Raw genomic sequence first — 16,636 nt, 5'->3', positions numbered from 1 at the left:
TTTAAGTGATCCCTTAAGTGTTTTGTAGTAAATAACTGGATTACTATTAATAGTTTGTAAGTTTTCTAGGTGAACATATAACTTGCTTTATGTGTATCTGGTATATACTTTTATTTTAGTAAATATTCTTATTTATCTAGCCGCTATATATAACAACAATTAATAATAAAAAATTCAAAATGGCGAAACGTTCGTGTAATTTATTCATCGACATCGATCATCGATTAAGTTTGCCTATTTACCCTGGGGTCATGCGTAATGCCGTACATTTTGCCCCAAACGGCGCATCTTGCAAGGTGACCGGGGATTATAGGTTCTTCTTAAGTGATCCCATAAGTGTTTTGTAATAAATAACTGGATTACTATCGACAGTTTGTAGGGCTTCTATAGGTGAATCTATAACTTGTTTATGTGTCTCTCTTGTGTTTACCTTTGTTTCAATTAATAATAGGTACATGCTTATACATATATACTAGATGATGCCCGCGACTTCATCCATGTGGACTTAAGTTTTTTAAAATCCCGTGGGAACTATTTAATTTTCCGGGATAAAAGTAGCCTAAGTTCTTCCCCGGGATGCAAGCTATCTCTGTACCAAATTTTGTTAAAATCGGTTGAACGGATGGGCCGTGAAATGCTAGCAGACAGACAGACAGACAGACACGCATTTATAATATTAGTATGGATGGATATGGATTTCTAAAATTGCTGAAGTATTTTTTACTGTTAATTTCTTGAAATTAACCAAACTGCGATGAAATTTAAATGGATATTCAACTTAAGGTTTAAATGAAAATGCATGTTTTTTTTACACATAACATACATACAAGTTAGCCCTTGACTGCAATCTCACCTGGTGGTAAGTGATGATGCAGTCTAAGATGATAGCGGGCTAACCTGGAAGGGGTATGGCAGTTTTTATTAAACCCATACGCCTTTGGTTTCTACACGGCATCGTACCGGAACGCTAAATCGCTTGGCGGCACGGCTTTGCCGGTAGGGTGGTAACTAGCCACGGCCGAAGCCTCCCACCAGACCAGACCAGAAATTTAGAAATTATAAAATTCCAAACCCCTGCCAGGAATCGAACCCGGGACCTCCCACTACTAAGACCACAGCGCTCACCACTGCGCCAGGGAGGTCGTCAAAATTTATTAGGTAAAGTAGTTTATAACTTGTATGTCGTGAGTAAATATATAAACGAGGATGTTTCAACTCACGTGTATCGGATAACATAGCGTGTGGATGCAGCGCAAGACATGAATCTGAAACAAAAGATATTTTCTTATGAAAAATTTTCTATATCAGTGAAAGAATTTTCAGCATCGGGTCAATAGTTCCGGAGATTACCCCCTACATCCAAACTAACAAATTTTAGATCAGTATAATATTATGTAGTATTTTTTTTTTATTAGGGTTCCGTACCTCAAAAGGAAAAACGGAACCCTTATAGGATCACTTTGTTGTCTGTCTGTCAAGAAACCTACAGGGTACTTCCCGTTGACCTAGAATCATGAAATTTGGCAGGTAGGTAGATCTTATAGCTGACATTTGGGGAAAAATCTGAAAACCGTGAATTTAGGGTTAGATCACACAAAAAAAAAATTGTGGTCATGAACTAATAATTAGTATTTTCAACTTTCGAAGTGAGTGTATATATCAAGTGAGTGTATATATCAATTGAATTATCGAGCAAAATGTCGAAAAAATACGACTATAGTACGGAACCCTCATTGCGCGAGCCTGACTCGCACTTGGCCGGTTTTCTTATACATTTAATAGATATCAGTATGTAGGATATATTTATTTATTTTATTCCGACACAATTTGTTAGCCCATGATGTGGTAGCCGATCTGTGGTTCGTAATGATGCAGTCTTTTTTTTTTTTTTTTTTTTTTATACAGAAGGGGAAAATCCTCATGGACACCCGAAGGTAGAGCCGGACTCTTACCGGCTAAAAACCCCTTCTGTCACCCTGTTTGCCGTGTGCCCGCCTTTCAGCCTAAACACAGTAACATTATTGTCTATAATATAATTCCTATTTAACTTGTTCTTCTCTTCGCCTTTCTTCTTCCTCTTTAGAGCTTATTATTTTTTCCATAAAGCTTGCAACAAGCATCCATGTGTCTTCATGTTGTAACATTTTGTTCACTAAATTTTTGACACATATATCACCTATTTTCGAGATAAGTTCCTTCCTCTCTTTGACCCACTTTACGCAGTAAAATACTGTGTGTTCTGCATTGTCAATTTCGTCGCAGTACATGCACGTGGGAACCTGTCGCTTTCCGATGCCTGCAAGAAAAATCCATAAATACTCCGTCTCCTGAAAAGCATTGCGTCAGACGGTAGGTCATGCGGCCATGCTTTCTTCTGGTCCACTTTTCCAGGTTGGGAATGAGCTGATATGTCCATCGGCCCTTCGTTGATTTGTTCCACTCATCTTGCCATCTCGCGATCGTTAGGTCCTCAGCGAGTCCTGTCATTCCGGGGTTCTTTCTATTTCTTTTTTCCTTTCTTTCTAGCGCGAGTAGGTGCATGGGCGTTAAGTTTGCTAATACCAGCACTGCATCCGTGGATACGGTTTTGTAGGCAGAGCAGACCCGCATTGCCAACATACGTTGGGCTTTGAGGACTCGTTTTTTATGTACAGTAAAACTCATTGCAGGTTCCCAGACAGGTGCAGCATACAGAACTATAGACTGAGTAGCCATAGCAAGCGTTCTTCTCTTCTTATCGCTTGGGCCCTTTGTGTTGAGGAGTAACTTACACAGGGCTCCTGCGGTCCTAGAAGCTTTATCACAGACTGTTTTTATATGGGGGCCGTAATTTAGTTGTGAGTCTAGCTTGACTCCTAGATAAGTTACACTAGTTGATGGGGCTACCATAATTCCACCACAGTCAAAGTATATGCGGTGAGCATTTTTCTTTCTGTGAAATATGACTGCCTCAGTTTTCTCTGGTGCAATTTCAAGTTTGTTCTGCCGCATCCATAGGACTACAGCATGCAACGTCTCATTTGCCTTGACCATCATCTCGTGAGCGTCTGATGCAGTTACCGAGATCGCTAAATCGTCCGCGTAGCAAACCAGCTTGACTCCTTCGGGCGCTTCAATGTCCATCACATCGTCGTATAGGACGTTCCACAAGGTGGGCCCTAATACCGAACCTTGTGGAACCCCACCAGTCACCTCTACCCTAACGTTGCGTTCTAGTTGAATGTACCGGTTCGTCAAATAATCTATGATTACATTGAGTACGTACTCATTGATGTTGCGAGATTTTAGCTTCTTTATAATAATAGACCAAGTAGCTGTGTTAAAAGCATTCCGAACGTCAACCAGAATCAGGGAGTTCCATTTGTTATCTGCTTTGGCTTTTTTTGCTGCGAGGACTACCTCATCAATAGCATCAATAGTTGTTCTCCCGGGTATGAAACCGTGCTGGTTTTTATTTAGCTCTCCACTTTTCTCTAATTCCTGTGTCAGCCGGGTATTTAACAGGCTTTCGTAGGTTTTAGCAATGACATTTATTAAACATATGGGCCTGTACTTTGTTTGCTCGTTATGGGATTTTTTGGGCTTATCTATCAGAACAAGCTTTGCAACTTTCCAATTATCGGGGAAACTTCCTTGTTTCATTAATTCGTTAAACATGCCTGTGAAGTAATCCACATTATTGCATATTGCAGCCTTCACAACTTCCGGAGGTATCATATCTGGGCCGGGCGCCTTTTTTTCTTTAATTTTCTTGGCACTGTCCTTTGTTTCTTCCAACGTAAAAGCAATATTTTCGAAATTAATGTCATCGGTCATTTCTTTACATAAAACATCTGAATTCGCTGAGGTTATGAACAAGCTCTTAAATATATTTTGTTTTTGCTCTAGCGGTAATGATGCAGTCTAAGATAGAAGCAGGCTAACTCGGAAGGGGCATAGTCTTGACCGTTTCTAATCGGCATCGTACTGGAACGCTAAATCACTTGGCGGCACGCCTTTCCCGGTTAGGTGATAACAAACGTAGTGATTATACACTCTTTGGTGGTAACTAGCTACGGCATAGTACCACTACACTTTAGTAGTAGAATCTAGAATTGATATTATTATCAATGTAATGCAAAGACTAACTCGTTCAAATGGAAGGCGCCGTGAGTTGCAAGTCTCGGCATAATCCTAGGCTTACGCTAATGACTACAGCTAGTCTGTAGGGCTTAGTCTAGATCATACAATTGATCGAATTGGTACACGCTTTCATCACCTGGTAAGACTGGTAAATACTGAGCAAAGTCAGTCTGCCGTGTCTGCCTGTGTGAAAGCGCTTAAGCCTTATTAGTTTGGATTAGTATTTTATTCGAGTAGCGAGTAATTTAGTAACTAAATGTGTCTAAACACCAAAAATTTAGTCGAGTCGAATAAAATGGATCACATTTTATTCTATTTTTCTGGCGGTTGGTTCACCGGCTAAACAAGTCTGACCCTTTCGTTCACCGGCTAAACAAGTCTGACCCTTTCGTTCTAGTCGAATAGCGAGTAGGTACTAAACTACTCTATCTACTCGACATTAGTCGAATATCGAGTATTATAGCGACTAAATTACTGCTACTCGACTAAAATACTAAAGTACCTAGTCCAAACTAGCCTAGCTTTTATTTACTTACCATTATTTACTAATTACTTTATTAGCCACTACTTGATACGTGCGATATAGGTATTTTTAAAAACTCGTGGGATCTCTTTGTTTTTGTGGGACCAAAAAAAGCTTATATCCTTCTCTGGATTGCAAGTTAGTTCTGTACCGAATTTCGTAAAATTCGGTTAAACGGATATGCTATGAAAATTTATCAAACAGATACACTTTTGCATTTATTTATACTTTTAGTATGGACTAGCTTATGCTCGCGACTTCGTCCGCGTTGACTACACGAATTTCAAACCCCTATTTCACCCCCTTAGGGGTTGAATTTTCAAAAATCCTTTCTTAGTGGATGCCTATATCATCATAGCTATCGGTATGCCAAATTTCAGCCAGATCCGTCCAGTAGTTTAAGCTGTGCGTTGATAGATCAGTCAGTCAGTCAGTCAGTCAGTCAGTCACCTTTTCCTTTTATATATTTAGATAAGCTGGAAAGAGTTCACATTACTTTTTAAGTTGACCCAAACAAATATGAACTGGTTACAACATCTAAGGAGATAGGCAATACACAAGATGGCTGCCCCTCATACCATACGCCCACAGTACTGAGACCCAAACGTAATTCCGAAAGGCAGTTCATTTGATAGCTTTATGGTTTGTCGAATTTGTTTATGAAGTCCCGAAATTACAAATTCCACGCTACACGGACCAATCGATCTTCCCGCTGGAAGGCGACCCTTGGCAAGGCAAATACTTTGTCCACATTATAAATTCGCGAGCGTCACCTATTTGATACAGAGATAGCTTGCATCACAGAAATAGATATATGCTACTTTCTATCCCAGAAAATCAAAGAGTATAGGTACTTAGGAGATTTGCAAAACTTATACCCAAGCAAGTAAAGTCGCGGGAATGATCTAGTATAAATATAAGATGAAAAGAATTCTAACATTAATTTTCCAAGTTGATTAAAAAAAAAATGAGTTGTATAAAATATCTCTCAACAGCTATACTATTCGAAACTAGTCGGGCTAACGTCGACTAAATACGTGAATAAAAAAAATAAAAAAAAATAAAAAAATATTCGTATAAACTTTTACAAGTACTTACGAATGGCCGGATGCATCTACCACTGGTTCGGAATGCCTTTCCTACCGAGAAGAACCAGCAAGAAACTCGGTGAGTAAGTATATACTGTTTATGTAGCTGAGATATTTTATATAATGAAAATCACTCACGATAGTTTAAACGCTAAAATATGAGTTGGTTAAAACGTCCAAGCAGATAGTAAATAATAATAATACACAAGATGGGACGGACCTCATACCATACGCCCACAGTACTGCGACCCGAAACGTAATTCCGAAAGGCAGTTCATTTGATAGCTTTATGGTTTGTCGAATTTGTTTATGAAGTCCCGAAATTACAAATTCCACGCTACACGGACCAATCGATCTTCCCACTGGAAAGGCGACCCTTGGAAATGGCGAAATACTTTGTACATACTTAGTCTATGCTCTGGTGAAAAGGTAAAAGGCATGTCTTGTGTAGTTGTAATTTGAGAAGATTTTAATAAGGTGGCCTCTGACCTAAAATTCATTAACATCATCATCATTGTCAACCGATAGACGTCCACTGCTGGACATAGGTCTCTTGTAAAGATTTCCACACGCCACGGTCCTACGCCCGCCTGAATCCAGAAACTTCCTGCGACTGATACCCCCGACTTTGTCCGCGTGGATTTAGATTTTCCCGTGGGAACTCTTTGATTTTCCGGGATAAAAAGTAGCGTATGTCACTCTCCAGGTCTTTATCTATACCCATGCAATAAACCACGTCAATCCGTTGCACCGTTGCGACGTGATTGAAGGACAAATCAACAAACCAATAAACAAACACACTTTCGCATTAATAAACAGGGTACTAATTTTGAATAAACTTTTTTGACTTTTGACTTTATACTTAAAACTAGCTTATGCTCGCGACTTCATCCGCGTAGACTACACAAATTACAAAACCCCTATATTATCCACTCAAGGGGTAAAATCCTTTCTTAGCGGATGCCTACGTCATAATAACTATCTGCATGCCAAATTTCAGCCCGATACGTCCAGTAGTTTGAGCTGTGCGTTGATAGATCAGTCAGTCAGTCAGTCACCTTTCCCTTTTATATATATAGATTTGGAAAAGTTAGCGGTGCGTGCCCGAAATCGAAACCCAGACGCCCCGAATAGAAAGCCGATGTCCTAACAACTAGAACATTACCGCTTCTTGACACGAGATATTAATATTGCTCACTAAAATAGACCAGAAACTGCACAAAACATAATAAGGTTTCTAGAAACTGCTCATAATATACCCGTAACTGGAATCTAGCGAGGCGACACGTGTATGTCTGTTTATACACGGGAAAGTTGGCGTATAATAGGATTTCTGGCAAACTTGTTAGCGAAATGAAACTAGATATGTAGATATTATGCACATGATCCCTGCTAGAACAATACATGTTAAACTTTATTTATACTTAGTTGCAATACTAATTTCAAAGCAACAGAGTCACTCACTACAGACAGGCTCGATTTTTCAAAAGAGCCTGTTTTAACAGGCTGAAAAATTAAGCCTGAAGGCTAAAAAGCTACCTTCTTGAAATCAATATATTAATCACTAAACAATTTTATTTATTTTTCGCCGCATTAGGATAAAACATCTCTCGACCACTTCGTAAAAAGTCAGGCTCCAGCTGTTTAAAATAATGGTGAAAATCAAAAAGATCAAAATGTATTATGTGAAACTGTATTTAATATTAAATTACATCTATATTAACAAGAGATGGCACGTACAACAAATTCACACATTGTGCTAGAACTGGCACGAACAACACATTCACATTTCACCAATTGAGCTAGAGCTGGCACGTACAACATATTAACACATTGCGCTAGAGCTGGCACGTACAACACATTCATACATTGCGCTAGAGCTGGCACGTACAACACATTCACACATTGCGCTAGAACTGGCACGTACAACACATTCACACATTGCCCTAGAGCTCACACGAACTACTTACGCATTTACACATTGCGCTTGTGTAGTGCCTGTAAAGCTTTATATAAGTGCTCATATAAAGCTTTACATGCAAGTATTTAACTTATTTACTTAGGCAGAATTCGTATTTTTATACGTCCGTCATGCTAGCACCATTACACAATTTGACTTTTCCATGTAGGATAGAGATTTGATATAACGTGCGAGATAAATGACGTAATTTAGCCAGATGTCGGGCGCACGTAGGTGTAACTTTTTGCGTGTTTGAGTTGCAAGTGGCGCTATTACGCGCAGCCATTACGTGCTGTATTTGGCTGAGCAATGGTCGCTGTGATTTTTTTTTTTCACGTTATATATTTTTTTGTTACATTAAATGGTTTACTAGCGATTTTAACATTAAACTTAGTAACTATAATAAATACATAGATTTTTCTATCATGCACAAATATGTTAAATCATTTAAAAGTAAACACTGCATGCAAATTCCGTACAGATATCAGAGTTACAAAGGGGATAACAATTTTATTTAACTAAAGATTCCATACAGTATGTCTGTTGGTATGGTTAAAAAGTAAACAGTAGGTAAACGTTCTATTGTATAATGAATAAACATGTTAAAAAAACTAAATTAACTACTATATCATGTTACAATTTTTTTTAACGTTTTTACTTAATTACTATTTTCTTATATTCTACACATTCTAAGTTCTAACACACTCTTATTTCTAAATTTAATTTCTAATTCATTATACTTTATCATTGGGTGATGCCCGCAACTTAGTCCGTGCGGTTTTAGTTTTTAAAAATCCCCTGAGAACTCTGTTATTTTCCAAAATATAAAGTAGTCTATGTGACTCTCTAGATTTTTAACTATACTCGAGCAAAAAATCACGTCGATCCGTTGCCCGGTTCTGACGTGATTGAAGGACAAACGAACAAACAAACACACTTTCGCATTTACGCGCAGCCATTACGTGCTGTATTTGGCTGAGCAATGGCCGCTGTGAATTTATTTTGTTTACGCTATTATCAAAAACTTAGCGTTATTGTTACACTACCCAAATATAATCAAATACTAATAACCATTTGCCTCACTTTTTAGTTTTAGTCATTTAGTATTTTTCAACCCCGCGATGTATAGCGTGCAAAACTCGGGTCAATGCCCCGCCTACGACGTGGCATTGACTTCGAATAGCCTAACTGACTGGACTGACTGACTGACTGAATTATACTGAATTATATACCAACGCACAGCCTGAACAGCTGGTCCTATTTTCATTTCTTAAAATTATTATAAGTATCAAATCATCATTATTGCAGTAAGGCGATCTGATAGCGACTCAGAAACAGTTTTGTATTAGAGATGAAAGTGGAAAGTGCAGTATTCCCGGAGCGTGCATTAAGGCCACTGGCCACTATGCATTTAAATCGAATATTACAAACTTGCGCGCGGTAATGGTCAGGTAACATTTATTGGTACGTGGTCGCATCGTGCACGATCCCCTGTCTATAATATGCATTACGATACAAGTGTGCAAAGTTGGTCATTATACTTCGCCAAAGCGGAGATTGTAAACCTTGACCGAAGCTTTTATTATTCTTTTATTATTTATTTATCACCGACAACTTCCATACATAAATGACCGCACATTTAAATACATACAATAAACAGTATAAACAGTATGGTCGTCAATTACAGGTGAAAACTTTACTTATAAACTAACATGCACTAACTTAACAGATTAAGAGTATAGATTAACTTAATAACAGACAGACTTAATAACGTACAGAGTAACTTGACAGATTAACAGTAGGTAAAAATGAAATAGTTAAATATGTACAGGAATTTAAATTTAAAGAAAAATATAGATATACTTAACAAAATATTATAACTAAGTAACAAAATATCCACGATTAATGGTCTCCAATTTGATCACAAATAATATTTTTTTTAAATTTGCTAACGCTTTTTAAAGCTTGTGGTATAAATCAAACGTTTTTAAACTTAAAGAGAACTGAGATATTTTTTTGAAAACTAGGGATAAGTAGAATGGATTTAAGGAAGGCTTTTAAGTCGGAAGACGTACTGGGAGTTCAAAACAGCTACTAAAAGTTTTCATTTTTTTTCTATCAAATAAAAAGTTAAATGATGGTAGCTTTGGCCTAATTTCAGGATTTCCCGAAATCCGCCCAGGCAACGCCGGGTCGGATCAGCTAGTTTTATCATAATATCAAATAGGTTGTACTTGTCTGCTTGTTGTAGTGTTGCAGCTGTGGTATTAAACCGTCTGGACGTGACGTAGAGGAGAGCTATTTGTCATCCCTACGCTTGTGCGGTACGCCAACATATCTAGGGCTAGTAAGAGTTTTCCGACCTCGCCAACGTAGACGAATAGGGTCTTGGACTGTAGTAATAAAATGACGTGTTTTTTTAGGGTTCCGTACCTCAAAAGGAAAAACGGAACCCTTCTAGGATCACTTTGTTGTCTGTCTGTCTGTCTGTCAAGAAACCTACTGGGTACTTCCCGTTGACCTAGAATCATGAAATTTGGCAGGTAGGTAGCTCTTATAGCTGATATTTGGAGAAAAATCTGAAAACCGTGAATTTAGGGTTAGATCACACAAAAAAAATTAAATTGTGGTCATGAACTAATAATTAGTATTTTCAACTTTCGAAGTGAGTGACTATATCAAGTGGGGTATCATATGAAAGGTCTTCACCCGTACATTCTACAACAGATTTTTATTTATTTTTATGCATCATAGTTTTTGAATTATCGTGCAAAATGTCGAAAAAATACGACTGTAGTACGGAACCCTCATTGCGCGAGCCTGACTCGCACTTGGCCGGTTTTTTTTGTATAGCGGTAGTTTGTGGGACTAGAATTCATTATTAAAGAGAATAATTTCAAAAATCACGATTTTTATTCATTTTTAACATATTATGACAAAATATGGCAATTAATGACGTTACATGGCATAAAAGACAAGTATTTTTTTAATTTATTAACATAAAAAAATATTTTCCCGCAGAATTGACTCTATTTTTATGTTAAAAAATTTAAAAAAAATGTCGTTTACGGATTGTGACGTCATTATTCACCTTCCGTACAGCGTGACGTTCAAGTTGAAAATAAATGAAAATCATATTTTTTTTAATTATTCTGTTTAATAATGAATTCTAGCCCCATAAACTACCGCTATTAATACAAAACATCACTTCATTTTATTACTACAGTCCAAGACCCTATTCAAACTATACTTATTCCATCAGCGGAAATAATCGCGCTCTCTCTGTTTTGTAAGCCCATACAAATGACACAGCCAAAAATCTCAGTGTTCGTTGACCATTTTGAGACACCAACCATTCACAAACGAAAGTATGTTTTCTAATTGAATTTGGAATGTTTTTTGAATGTTGGTTTGAACTTGAGCTTGAAGACAAGGCTGTTAAAGTTAATTTTACTTTTAAGCTAAATTATTTCGACGTTCGAATACTATCATCGTTTGGTGAGATGTGTAATCTTATACTAACCCACTTGTACCACTCTGTTACAAGTAGATCGCTACTCGCATTACTTCATGTTTCAAGATATCATTCTTGTACTTTATTCTTACCGTTTACTTGTTTAGAAGTTGAGAAGTTTCTTGTATACAAAGCTAGCTAGGCTTTTGGTCGCGATTTCGTGACAACTAACTGACTCGGCTGGCACCTTCGCTCAGGTAGAGTTTTTGAAATTCAGTGAGGGGGTAGAATTCCCAATAATTCTGAACTTCCTGCCGGAAATTTTTAAGGATATTACTTAAAAAATCAATTTGTGATTTAAAAAAAATGGAAAATATTGCCTTATCTAATTACTATACAAATCATGCTCGCGTGAAATAGAGCCAAGAGTACTGGCTGCATTTCGTGCGCTGGAAAATCCAAATACCAATTATTTTCATGCCTATTAGGTAACTTAAAAAAATATAAATGGTTATATAGGTACTTTCAATTCCACAACTTGTGTGGAATTTCCAAAACTCATACCTTAGGGACCAATATTATTATTTTATGGTTTTTAGGTACATTCATTAGATAGCTACTCAAGTATATAAGTACGCTTAATTGATACCCCACATCCTCGTCCTCTCACCGAACCAGAGCAGAGCCAATCTAGAAATTAGAAATCTCCACATTTCCCCTGCCGGGAATCGAACCCGGGACCTCCATATTGCACCAGGAGGTCGTCAAAGGTCCCTGGGTTACAAATATAATTTCATAGCGTTGTACGAGATGCAATGTAAATCGCTGCCCATAAAGGATATTGGCACATTCGCTATTATCTTCACGCTCGGTTTGCGCACCTGAATTGTTTCCAGCACGGAAGAGGGAGGAAGGGAAAGGGGGGAAAACTAGATTGGAGGAAAGTATACTTTTTCTTTCTGGGGAAATCGAGACGGCCTGGTTTAGTAATCGTAGTTTTAGGTACCGCCTTTCCTACGAGATGCCTACGAGTAAAAAATATTTTTTTTATTGTTCACAAAACATCCAATGACATTAAAATACACAAACAGTCATCCTCTGGAAACTATACAAGTTTATGTGAGGACGGGTTAGCCATCCATATATAATATAAGTGAAAAAGTCTGTAGTTTTTCACGTCACGGCCTTTAAAATTTGGTTCAGAGAGAGTTAGCTTATATCTAGGGGACGGATATAGGCTAATTATTTTCCCACGGGTTTCTTACAGACCCATCCGTTTAAGTTATTTAAGTATATGATATTTTAAAATCACGCGGTTCGCCCGCGAGCATCGTCTATTAAATAAATAAAAACTAAGGAAACTAGTAATTTATTTTAATACTTCAATTTAACAAAGAGTTCTTAAATACTAAAGCCTAATCATTTAAAGTGTTTGTAACAGTTATATCTTGTGCAAATTGCGGTGGTGCGGAACCCTTCATGTGCGAGCACAGTGCGAGTTCGACTCGCACTTGACCCGTCTTTTAACATAATGTGCAAGTACCTACATGGCAGAAAAATGGTTAGTGGTTTTTACACAAATCATTTATTTAGATGCCTGCAGGTGCGGGGATGTTTGAAAACCAATTTCTAAGGGATGAAAACTTTTGTATGGAAAATGTTGTGCAGGATTTTCCAAGTCAACTTCTAAAATTAAATGCAGCGGGATGGTTAGGTAACTCTTGGCAAATGAATTCTTTTAAAAAATAAAAGGTTTACAGTTCTATAATACTATAGGTGATGCCCGCGACCTCGTTCGCGTGGATTTAGGTTTTTAAAACTTGGAAACTATTTGGTTTTCCGGGATAAAAACTAACCTTGCACCGGAAAGCGCAACATTATTGTAAGACCCCCACTAGGTGAATAGACAACATCGAACAAGTCGCAGGGCGCCGCTGGATTCAGGCGGCGCTAGATCGTGACGGACGTGATTAAGTCCCTACAAGAAACTTACGTCCAGCAATGGACGTCTATCGGTTAACATAAACCTCAATAGCTTAACGGTTAAAGGAGCGGACTGAATTCCGAAAGGTCGGCGGTTCAAACCCAACCCGTTGCATTATTGTTGTACCTACTCCTAGCACAAGCTTTACCTAGCTTAGTTGGAGAAGAAATGTTAATATTATTCTAACTCATTAGTCTTCTAAATATATAAAAGGAAAAGGTGACTGACTGACTGATCTATCAACGCACTGCTCAAACTACTGGAAATTCGGGCTGAAATTTGACACGCAGATAGCTATTATGACGTAGACATCCGCTAAGAAAGAATTTTTTAAAATTCAAAAATCCTATCTTAGCGGGTCCACCCCTAAGGGGGTAAAATAGGGGTTTCAAATTTGTATAGTCCACGTAGACGAAGTCGCGGGAAAAGGCTAGTCAAAGACTAACCTTTTCCCAAACCACCAACCAAACATGTTCGTTGAGTAACCAAAATTTCACAAAATATCTCTACTAAGCTGAACCTAATGATGCTAATTAATCACAAACCTTTCAAACTTCTAAAAGATTATAATGCATATCCAAAGTTGGTTCCCGCTAAGCCTCAGGTCTCAGTAATTAAACTATCGATTAGTTAGATACTGCACTGAGCTAACAGTTGATCCTGTGGGAGCTTTTACTGGGACTTCATCAAAGACTTTGATATAGAACTGATTGCACATATTATAACCACTAACCAAGTTTGAAATGTTGTTTACTCTTTGCCCATCATCATCATGATCACCCTGTTGCCCTTCAACTATTGAGCACGGACCTCCTCTCATAATAAGAAGTGAAGGAAAACCAACGCTGTCTAAAGCCGGGCTGGCAGACTTCACACATCTTGGAGAACATTATAGAGAACTCTCAGGCATGCAGGTTTCTTCAAGATGTTTTCTTTCACCGATAAAGTACTTTAGTGTAAGTAATTTCTTAAAAAGCGCATAACTCCGAAAAGTTAGAGTTGCGTGCCCGGAATCATGATTATTCTGATTCTGAAAAGCTGTCCACTGAGTAACTGATTCTAGTGACGTCAGCACTAGACTGAAGTTTCGAGCTGATGGTATATTTTTACTTAAATATACGACAAATACGTCATCAGGTAGGACATAGCTCAACGAATTAGCCAGCTGAAGTGGCAGTGGGCAGGCCACGTATGCCGCAGAACCGATGGCCGCTGGGGCAGACGTGTTCTGGAGTGGAGACCGCGTATCGGCAAGCGCAGTGTGGGCCGACCTCCAACTCGCTGGACTGACGACCTTAAGAAGGTAGCGGGAAGTGGGTGGATGAGGAAGGCAGAGGATCGTGTGTGGTGGCGCGCTCTATTGAAGGCCTATGTCCAGCAGTGGACGCAAACAGGCTGATTGATTGATTGATACGTCAAATCACGTCATTTCGATGTTAATGAGATATGGTTCCAGCGCAATAGCAATTTGCGGGACTTATACTACAAAACAGCCTTTACATCCGAATCGAAAAAATGTGTGAAATTAGGAAATTAATATTCGACTTTCACAATCTATAGGTAAGTTTCATAGCCAAATATCGGTCGCCAAAAAAACTATCAGATTTCCAATTAGGGAGAGAAAATCGCGCTAAAAATCTCATGTACCAAAACGTTGTACCTACTAGCTAAAACCACATTCATTTTTATTCGACCCATTATTATTTTAAAACCCTCTGGCATTAGGCCAACGGATTAAATTCGGATTTCATTGTACAAAAATGGAAGCTAACTTTGCATCATGTCTTATGCAAAAGCTCTATTCCTTTTTTTATTCTCTGCATCAGTTTCAGTAGTCAGGCCACATAATCTTCTAAATATATAAAAGAAAAAGGTGACTGACTGACTGATAGTCTGATCTATCAACGCATAGCTCAAACTACTGGAAGGATCAGGCTGAAATTTGGCATGCAGATAGCTATTATGACGTAGGCATCCGCTAAGAAAGGATTTTTGAAAATTCCACCCCTAAGAGGGTGAAATAGAGGTTTGAAATTTGTGTAGTCCACGCGCACGAAGTCGCGGGCATAAGCTAGTGTATAATAAAACTAGATGATGCCCGCGACTTCGTTACATTACAAAACTTTGCAGTAGCGACAGCAACGCGACAGCAATAGCAATACGACAGTTCATTTGCTGTCTCTCTTCTTCTTCTTCTTATTTTGCTTTGTGGCTATTGCTGTCTCTCTCTAGCCGGACGTTTGACAGCAATGATCGCGAGATATACGCCTGTCGCAAGCCTGTCGTACCTACGTAATCACCCCGCCGGTTTTTTTTTTTTAAACTGGCCAAGTGCCAATCAGACTCGCGCACTGAGGGTTCCGTACTACAATTGTATTTTATCGACATTTTTCACGATAAATCAAAAATTACTTACTAGATCTCGTTCAAACCAATTTTCGGTGGAAGTTTGCATGGAAATGTACCTACATCATATATTTTTTTTAGTTTTATCATTCTCTTATTTTAGAAGTTACATTCAGTTTAGAAAAAAATTATATTAGAAATCTCAATATCATTTTTGAAGACCTATCCTAGATACCCCACAAGTATGGGTTTGATGAAAAAAATTTTTTTGAGTTTCAGTTCTAAGTATGGGGAACCCCAAAATTTATTGTTTTTTTTTTCTATTTTTGAATGAAAATCTTAATGCGGTTCACAGAATACATCTACTTACCAAGTTTCAACAGTGTAGCTCTTATAGTTTCGGAAAAAAGTGGCTGTGACATACGGACGGACAGACAGACAGACATGACGAATCTATAACGGTTCCATTTTTTGCCATTTTGCTACGGAACCCTAAAAAGGACCGTTTTCGTGTAAAAAAGGTAAAAGTATGGGCATTCTTTCATTCACACAAAAAGGTGTCTAAATGACATTGTGTTCATTGATTGAGCCATTCTCATCGTATAGCTGATAACGTCAGTGATAATGATATCAAAGATGCTCCTGTGCCGCCGAAGGGATAATGACTGCCCATTTACTCGGCCATTTAATGTTTCTTACGGACTTACCCCAACCTGTGCTAATATCATCATCATTATCACCATCAACCGATAGACGTCTACTGCTGGACATAGGTCTCTTGTGGAAACTTCCACACGCCACGGTCTTGCGCCGTCTGAATCCAGCGGCTTCCTGCGACTCGTCTGATGTTATGTCCGTCCACCTAGTAGGGGGTCTCCCAACACTGCGTCTTCCAGTGCGAGGTCGCCATTCCAGAACCTTGGGACCCCAACGTCTATCGGTTTTACTATGTGCCCTGCCCATTGCCACTTCAGCTTCGCAACTCGTTGAGCTATGTCGGTTACTCTAATTTTCCTACGGATCTCCTCATTTCTGATTTGATCACGGTAGAGAAACTCCAAGCATAGCTCTCTCCATCGCCCGCTGAGTGACTCTGAGCTTTCTTATGAGGCCCATAGTTAGCGACCATGTCTCGGATCCATATGTCATCACTGGCGAC

The 16,636-nt window shown here is 38.5% G+C and overlaps 1 protein-coding gene across 15 annotated transcripts in view; it reads right to left on the bottom strand.

The window, feature by feature from the left end:
* Positions 1 to 16,636, bottom strand: part of mmd (disintegrin and metalloproteinase domain-containing protein mind-meld) — a 642,845-nt gene that overhangs the window by 518,010 nt on the left and 108,199 nt on the right. For all 15 annotated transcript variants that reach the window (XM_069509480.1, XM_069509491.1, XM_069509485.1 and 12 more), the window contains exon 3: positions 1,221 to 1,265. In XM_069509480.1, coding sequence (XP_069365581.1) covers positions 1,221 to 1,265 — 45 coding nt within the window. The remainder of the gene's footprint in view (positions 1 to 1,220; positions 1,266 to 16,636) is intronic.

Source organism: Maniola hyperantus, chromosome 3 (assembly GCF_902806685.2).
Source record: "Maniola hyperantus chromosome 3, iAphHyp1.2, whole genome shotgun sequence".
Classification (NCBI taxonomy): Eukaryota; Metazoa; Arthropoda; class Insecta; order Lepidoptera; family Nymphalidae; genus Maniola; species Maniola hyperantus.
Note: the sequence above shows the minus strand (reverse complement) of the source record. Positions and strands in the feature narration are given on the sequence as shown.